This window comes from Pan paniscus, chromosome 20 (genome assembly GCF_029289425.2).
Source record: "Pan paniscus chromosome 20, NHGRI_mPanPan1-v2.0_pri, whole genome shotgun sequence".
NCBI classification, from domain to species: Eukaryota; Metazoa; Chordata; class Mammalia; order Primates; family Hominidae; genus Pan; species Pan paniscus.
The window spans coordinates 59287145-59296571 of record NC_073269.2 but is presented as its reverse complement, the minus strand read 5'-3'; the positions used below and the strand labels follow the sequence as shown (position 1 = coordinate 59296571).

General features: G+C 38.3%; 1 protein-coding gene across 1 annotated transcript; it reads left to right on the top strand.

Moving 5' to 3' along the window:
- The first annotated feature begins 1590 nt into the window (after positions 1-1590).
- Positions 1591-2498, top strand: LOC100971599 (vomeronasal type-1 receptor 4). The gene is given in 2 exon segments (XM_008975609.3): positions 1591-2353; positions 2356-2498. Coding segments are annotated over 2 exon segments (906 nt in total).
- The last annotated feature ends 6929 nt before the right edge of the window (positions 2499-9427 follow it).

Genomic DNA, 9427 nt, shown 5'->3' with positions numbered 1-9427 from the left:
CGGTCCTGATGTGATTTAGGAGAATTCACACTGACCCGCACTTTCGGTGTTTCACCAAATAACAGTGAAACCTGACTATGTTCTTAAGGACTAACATTCTTAAATCAATCTGTTGTAATAGTGAAACCTGGTTGCATTCTTAAGGACTGTGGTACTAAAATCAATCTGCTGTTCCGCCTACCCAACAGGAATCATAGACTAAAATTTCAGGATTGCTGAGGACGTGACTATAATATCACCATGCTTGTAATGAATAGACTGACTCTACAGGAGTCATGTGATTCCTTACAGAAACAGTGTATCTAAATGGTAGTTGCTGGAACAAAAATGTTTTCTCTGATTCTGAGAGTGTGCAGGGCTTAACGGGAGCATTAATTGTGTCTCCACTGAAAACTGCCATAGTCTGTTGATTATGGTGAGACTGTCTTTCCTCTTGATGTTAAGGAGGCAGCATTTAAGGAAAAGGTAACTTTATAATAACGAGCTAAAGAGAGCAGCTATCAGACTCAAATGTGTCCTCTGATGTGTTCTCTGCTTCAAACAGATTCTAACATCACCCAAACTCTCTAATTTCCGTTTACAAAGTATATATAATATACACCCACTAGAGTTTCCAATTTTCATGTTTGTCACATTTTAATTTAGTTATGCAAATATTGTCCTAAGGATAATTATTTAACTCAGTTATTAATCGATCTAGATATGTCATCTAAGATTTGTCAGAATTTGGCTATTACCTTACACTATCCCATATTGTCGTTTCATGTCCTATTGTTTTGGGTAAGACATGATGGTGGTAGGTGCCTTTATGCCTTTGTCCGTGGCACAAAAGCAAATGCTCACAATGTTTTTTACTCTCTTTCCATTCTAATATTGACCCATGCTTGCAGTCATTAAATCCAACTTGTCATGGTGCAGGTTTCTACAGTATCAAACTGTAATCCCTGCATCTCCATTTTTTAAGATTTCTAAACCTTTATTTATTCAGATATCGACAAATAGAATACATTTTTACACATAATGTAAAATCATTACAACATACAGTAACCTACTACAAGACTAAAATATAATGACAAGGAATAAAAACAAAGGTCTGTGTGTGTGTGTGTGTGTGTGTGTGTGTGTGTGTGTCTTATTCAAAGAACACAGCTATCTAGCTTTGTTAGTCAACTATAGTGGCTAAATGCACTGTCTTTGCAATAAAACCAGGCAGGTTCAAGTTCGCATTTTGCCTGTAAGTAGGGTGGAAATGTCGCCAGCCACTTCACCTCTCTGTGTGTATGTCCTTCTCATATTTACAATGAAAGTAATAGTAATGCCTGCCTCATAGCTTTGTGAAAAAAGAAGTTACCACACGTATGATCTGCACAGCACTGATTCCACATCGGAAGTGCTCTTTAAAGGTGATGCATTCAACTCTCAAAAGCCTCTTAACAGAAGAGCAACTTCAAGTATTTCTAAGGGCAGAGCAATGGGAGGTGGAGAATGCTGGGTTGCAGGTGACACTATAAACGTAGCTCATGCCTCCTATTTCCATGCAGGACCTCCCAGCCCTGAAGACAAACATCAGTGACAGACATCAGTGGCAGAATGGCCTCCCGGTATGTGGCAGTGGGAATGATCTTCTTATCACAGACCGTGGTGGGAGTCCTGGGGAGCTTCTCTCTTCTTCTCCATTATCTCTCCTTTTACTGCACTGGGTGCAGGTTAAGGTCCACAGATTTGATTGTTAAGCGCTCGATTGTAGCCAACTTCTTAGCTCTCCTCTGTAAAGGAGTCCCCCAGACAATGGCAGCTTTTGGGGTTAGATATTTTCTCAATGCTCTTGGGTGCAAACTTGTTTTCCATCTCCATAGAGTGGGCAGGGGAGTGTCCATTGGCACCACCTGCCTCTTGAGTGTCTTCCAGGTGATCACGGTCAGCTCCAGGAAATCCAGGTGGGGAAAACTTAAAGAGAAAGCCCCCAAGCATGTTGGCTTTTCTGTTCTCCTGTGCTGGATCGTGTGCATGTTGGTAAACATCATCTTTCCCACGTATGTGACTGGCAAACGGAACTACACAAACATCACAGTGAACAAGGATTTGGGATACTGTTCTAGGGGAGGCAACAACAAAATCGCACAGACACTGAGTGCAATGTTGTTATCATTCCCTGATGTGTTGTGTCTGGGGCTCATTCTCTGGGCCAGCAGCTCCATGGTTTGCATCCTGCACAGGCACAAGCAGCAGGTCCAGCACATTGATAGGAGCAATCTCTCCCCCAGAGCCTCCCCAGAGAACAGAGCTACGCAGAGCATCCTCATCCTGGTGAGCACCTTTGTGTCTTCTTACACTCTCTCCTGCCTTTTCCAAGTTTGATGGCTCTTTTGGATAATCCCAATAGTTTACTGGTGAACACTTCAGCCTTAATGAGTGTACGTTTCCCAACTCTCAGCCCCTTTGTTCTCATGAGCTGTGACCCCAGTGTATACAGGTTTTGTTTTGCCTGGAAAAGATGACAAGATCTCCTAACCTCATCATAAACATGTACATTGTATATATTTGCTCATGGTTCAGTTGATGACTTACTCTTCTGTGCAGCAATGTAATCTTAATTATGAACCTCTCCCAATTATGAGAAGGTGATGAACAAGACAGGGTGAACTTCCACCCCAATGATAAACAATAACTAGTAAGAACAATTGTAAATGAAATATGATGAAATTATTATGTAAATATTCATATTATCAAAGTTTTATTAAGGCCTGCAGTAGAGTCATTAAAGGTCTATGCAATTAAAAAAATTAGGTCCTGAATCAATCTGGCAATAATGGGGATCTCCTTGAGTGTGCAACCTTCAATCTGATATAATAAATCTATGCAGAAATTAAGTAAGCGTGGGATTGTTGAAAAAGTTACATGGGCAAGTAGCAGTGTGTGATATGACCATTCAGGAAAGTGAAGAAAAAAATGTTCTCCTGAAGTAATGAGGTCGCGTGGAGGTGAGGTTTTGGTTAATTCCAGATTTGGGTCCCAAGTTTTAAAATCTGTACGCTACATCCTCAGACAGATAATAGTAATTTAAAATATAACTATATGGAGGGAAATCAGTATATTTAAATCATTTTCACGTAGAAATGGTTACACTGATCAAGAGTGAGACAAAAAAATATATTTATGCCAAAATAAAAAACATCATATGAGTGCTGACTATTAAAAAGCAGATGCTGACTGGGCGTGCTGGCTCATGTCTGTAGTCCCAGCACTCTGGGAGGCCAAGGCAGGAAGATGGCTTGAGCCCAGCAGTTCGAGACCATCCTGGGCAACATGTCGGAACCTCATCTCTACTAAAAATATGAAAAAAATTACCTAGGCATGGTAGCACATGCCTGTAGACCCAGGTACTTGGGAGGCTGAGATGGGAGGATCACTTGAAGCCCAGGAAGTAGAGCTTGCAGTGAGCCGAGATCGCGCCACTGCACTCCAGCCTGGGCTAAGGGAGTGAGACCCGGCCTCAAAGCAAACAAACAAACAACAACAATAACAACAACACAAAACCACACACACTCTGTGAGACTGCATAGATTTGAGGATCTAGATCAGTAGATGGTAGACTCTTTTTCTTTATCATGTGAAGATGCCAGTTGGCCATGTTGGAAAGAAAGAGATTTGGGGGTTGCGTTTTCCTACCTCTAAGGTGAGCAAGTGAGCACAGACATTCATTTCCTTCAAATTTACTTGAAATAGCAGAGAAATGGCTACATTGAGGGAGAAAGTATGAATCCACTGTGTTCGTGTGGAGATTATGACAGGTAGACTTCCAAAGGAGCAAAATGCTTATGCCCCAATTATAAGAAACAATCTAACATACAGAGTCTTTATTTTCATTATGAAGCTGATGCAAAGTATTAAGATTCAATAGTTCAACAAACAAAAGAATTCGTTTGACTTAACGTATTGAACTTCATGAACGAAAATAAGGAAACATTTTTAACTTGTATGAGGCACTTAGGATTATGTACTGCACATTAGATCACAAAGCAAGATGGAACATACCTGTGTGTATGTTTATAGTAAGTGGCATTATGTTTGCTATCTACCAAGGAATATTAGAAATGTTTACATTAAGAAATGTAGAAAAATATTAATTATAATAGTGACAAGTTAAACCAACTATAAAGTCTATTTCATGTGATATTTACATAGCCATGCTAGTTGTTTAATTGGTTAAAATTACATAGAATGTATTTTTCATTATTGTATATTTTTCATAATGTTTTATGTATCTGTCTAAAATATTCCATTAATTATAGTCAAACAATGTTACTATAACAAAAATTATTTGTCTGTTTCAGTTTAATGTAATAATGGATATATTCAGGATTACGTTTACCAATTTATTCTGTGTTCTTTACACTTTCCCTATTTTCTTATTCTTTCTATTTTAACTTGTTTTTAAAACATTTTTAAAGCAATTCTACATTTTGTACTTTTGTTTAGAAGGTTTTGTACTCACTATCTTCGTTTTACATTTTGAAATTACTTCTATAAAGTAATCATAAAGCTATGTAAGTCTTTTAACTTTCACTTTGGCAATATTGGCACATTAAAACACTAACCTATTTACCATCTCCCAGTTCTCTAAATTGTAACCTATGTACCATCTCCCAGCTGTGTAAATGTGCACAGCTCTATGAAATTTTAAAACCTGAACGCATCTCCTATGCATCTTCTAGATGAAAAAACAGGCTATTCCTGGAACCCAAGGTGTCCTCACGCACTCCTTCCTGTCATGACTCCCAAGGATTCAGCACTATTCAGACATCTCATAGCATCGATCACTTTAATCTGTTTTGCACTTCCTGTAAGTGGAATCATACAAAATAACCTGTTCTGTATCTGGCATCTTGTATTGTATATGTTGTTTGTGAATATGTCTGTATTTTTGCAGGTGGTTGTGGATCATTCACTAGCATTGCTGCATAGAATTCCATTGTGTAAATATCTATTAACTTAATCATTCCATTCTCGATGTACATGTGAGTAGTTTTCAGTTTGGGGCTATTATGAATAATGCTGGTATATAAATTCTAGAACTTGTGTTTTGGTGACACATGTATGAATTTATTTGAGATATATATATATATATCTTGTGGTTTGGTGACACACGTATGAATTTATTTGAGAGAGAGAGAGATATATATATACAGTAGTAGAATTGTTAAGTTCTACTTAACATAATTTTGTGTCTGTTAAGCTGTTTCAGACACTGACAAATAGTTTTCCAACAGGTTTACACCAATTTTCACAACCCTCAGCAGTGTGAGATCATTAGTTCATCCACGTCATGGTCAACCCTTGGTATATTCTGTCATTTTCATTTTAGCCTTCTGGTTAGTGTATTTGAGTACTAGTTAGCGGTTTTATGTTTATTTCCCTGAATACTAAGGCAATTGAGCATATTTTCTTTGTTTATTAGACATTTGGTAACCCCTTTTTTCACTAATTTTTAATTTGTAATTGACACATAATAATGGTACATATTTATGGGGTATTATGTGATGTTTCAATACATGTATACATTATATAATAATCATATGCTGGTAATTACCATGTTAATTGCTTTAAACATTTATCATTTCTTTGTAGTGTTGGGGATGCAAATTAGTGAAGCCATTATGGAAAGCAGTTTGGAGATTCTTCAAAAAATTAAAAATAGAACTACCATGTAATCCAGCAATCTTCTTACTGGGTATATGTGCAAAGGAAATGAAATCAGTATGTCAAAGAGATATCTACACTCCCATGTTTATTGCAGCACTATTCACAATAGTCCACATATGAAATCAACCTAAATGCTCATACAAAGATGAACAAATAAAGAAATGTGGTATATATACACAATGAAATACTATTCAGCCATAAAACAAAATAAAATCCTGTCATTTGTGGCAACATGCATGAACTTGGAGGACATTATGTTCACTGAAATAAGCCAGACATAGAAAGACAAATACTGCATGATCTCACTCATGTGAAATCTAAAAAAGTTGATTTCATAGAAGTAGAGGGTAGAATAGTGGTTACCAGAGGCCTGGGAGGGAAGGGGTGAGGGGACTGGTGCTGGGAGATGTTCATCAATTGGTACGAAGTTAATTAGACAAGAAGAATAGTTTCTACTACACAGTGAGATGACTATAGCAAATCACAATGTCATGTATATTTCAAGATAGCTAGAAGAGAAGACTTTGAGTGATAACCTCTTTTTTGAAGACTTTATTAGTTTACTTTCCAATTTTATTCTTTTTTGTTTTGTTTTTTTTGTTTTTTTATTATTATACTTTAAGTTTTAGGGTACATGTGCACATTGTGCAGGTTAGTTACATATGTATACATGTGCCATGCTGGTGTGCTGCACCCACTAACTCGTCATCTAGCATTAGGTATATCTCCCAGTGCTATCCCTCCCCCCTCCCCCCACCCCACAACAGTCCCCAGAGTGTGATGTTCCCCTTCCTGTGTCCATGTGATCTCATTGTTCAATTCCCACCTGTGAGTGAGAATATGCGGTGTTCGGTTTTTTGTTCTTGCAATAGTTTACTGAGAATGATGATTTCCAATTTCATCCATGTCCCTACAAAGGACATGAACTCATCATTTTTTACGGCTGCATAGTATTCCATGGTGTATATGTGCCACATTTTCTTAATCCAGTCTATCATTGTTGGACATTTGGGTTGGTTCCAAGTCTTTGCTATTGTGAATAATGCCGCAATAAACATACGTGTGCATGTGTCTTTATAGCAGCATGATTTATAGTCCTTTGGGTATATACCCAGTAATGGGATGGCTGGGTCAAATGGTATTTCTAGTTCTAGATCCCTGAGGAATCGCCACACTGACTTCCACAATGGTTGAACTAGTTTACAGTCCCACCAACAGTGTAAAAGTGTTCCTATTTCTCCACATCCTCTCCAGCACCTGTTGTTTCCTGACTTTTTAATGATTGCCATTCTAACTGGTGTGAGATGGTATCTGATTGTGGTTTTGATTTGCATTGCTCTGATGGCCAGTGATGGTGAGCATTTTTTCATGTGTTTTTTGGCTGCATAAATGTCTTCTTTCGAGAAGTGTCTGTTCATGTCCTTCGCCCACTTTTTGATGGGGTTGTTTGTTTTTTTCTTGTAAATTTGTTTGAGTTCATTGTAGATTCTGGATATTAGCCCCTTGTCAGATGAGTAGGTTGCAAAAATTTTCTCCCATTTTTTAGGTTGCCTGTTCACTCTGATGGTAGTTTCTTTTGCTGTGCAGAAGCTCTTTAGTTTAATTAGATCCCATTTGTCAATTTTGTCTTTTGTTGCCATTGTTTTTGGTGTTTTAGACATGAAGTCCTTGCCCATGCCTATGTCCTGAATGGCAATGCCTAGGTTTTCTTCTAGGGTTTGTATGGTTTTAGGTCTAACGTTTAAGTCTTTAATCCATCTTGAATTGATTTTTGTATAAGGTGTAAGGAAGGGATCCAGTTTCAGCTTTCTACCTATGGCTAGCCAGTTTTCCCAGCACCATTTATTAAATAGGGAATCCTTTCTCCATTGCTTGTTTTTCTCAGGTTTGTCAAAGATCAGATAGTTGGAGATATGCGGCATTATTTCTGAGGGCTCTGTTCTGTTCCATTGATCTATATCTCTGTTTTGGTGCAATTTTATTTTCTATTATGTGGTTTGTCCCATGCCAGAAAGCTCCCCCAAGCCTTCATGTCTGAATTTTTTATCAGGGTTTAATTACCTAGGCATGGTTGATTAATTCAACGGCCATGAGCTTGAACTCAATCTCTAGCCTCTTCCCTTTCCAGTGGTCTGGTGGCTGAAAGTTCTTACTTCTAATTACATAATTGGTCTTTCTGGTGACCAGTCCTCACTGTAAAGCTATGTAGGGACCCGTGCCACAAGTCACCTTGTGAATATGACAAAGGCATTCATCATTCAGGAAATTCAAAAAGATTATGAAGCTCTGGGCCAGTCACGGTGGCTCACACCTGTAATCTCAGCACTTCGGGAGGCCATGGCAGGTGGATCGCCGGAGGTCCAGAGTTTAAGACCAGGCTGGCCAACATGGCAAAACCCCGTCTCTACTAAAAATACAAAAATTAGTCAGGTGTGGTGCTGTGCACCTGTAATCCCAGCTACTTGGGAGGCTGAGGCAGGGGAATTGCTTGAACCCGGAAGGTGGAGGTTGCAGTGAGCCGAGATCACGCCACGGCACTCCAGCCCGGGCAACAGAGCAAAACTCCATCTCAAAAAAAAAAAAAAAAAGATTTTGAAGCTCTGTAACAGGAACCAGGATGAAGACCAGATATATATTTTTTATTATTCCACAACTCCCAGTGACCAAAGCTGCAAAAACTTAAGTAACAAAATTAATTCCTTAGCATTGAATTATATAACAAAATATAAATATCAATGAGTTCATGTTGATATGAATAAATAATTGAACAAACAAATAAATGAAGGAGAAAAGACATATCTTCCTTACAGAAGGATGGCAAATAATCTATGTGGATACCTCCCAGCAGGTGAAGGTTAATTCAATGCCCCTTTCACACAAACACACATACTCACTTTAAGTGTGTGTGATGGGCTTAGAAACTCCCTTTCAAAGATTAGAGTGTGGAAAGGAAAACACAGTAACCATATAGTGAAGAAACTTGACAAACACTATCTTAACTAACTGATCAAGATTAACATCACCGGAGATAGCTCATCCAAATTTCTTTAGACTTCTGACAGTATATGATGTGACAAGTGTGGTCTTCTTCCCCAAAACCCATAAAACTAGTCTATCCATGAGAAAAACAACAGACAAATTCAATTTTAGTGACATTCTAAAAGTAAAACGATGCTCTTCAAAGTTGTCAAGATCATGAAAAACAAAAACACAGAGCAAAACAGGCTGGGGAGGCAGGATGACTAAACGCAATGTGATGTCCTGGACTGGACCCTGAAAGAGAAAAAAGACTGTGTTAAAACCGGTGAAATATAAATCAAGTCAGTTAAGAGGAATGAACCAACGTTCGTTTCCTAGTCTTGACAAATGTTTCATGGCAACATGTTTACATGAGGGACACTGGGTGACGGATATTTCAGAACTCTCTGTGTTATACTTGCAAATTTTCTCCAGATCTAAAATTATTCTAAAATAAAATGTTTAATTTAAAAAATTATAACCATTTATAATTTACAGAGGATCATATTAAAATATTTCCTATGTTTGAATTAATATCCTTTTTATTTTTTATTTTTTGAGAGGGAGTCTCGCTGTGTTGCCCAGGCTGGAGTGCAGTGGTGCAATCTCCGCTCACTGCAAGCTCCGCCTCCCGGGTTCACGCCATTCTCCTGTCTCAGCCTCCCCACTAGCTGGGACTACAGGTGCCCGCCACCATGCCTGGCTA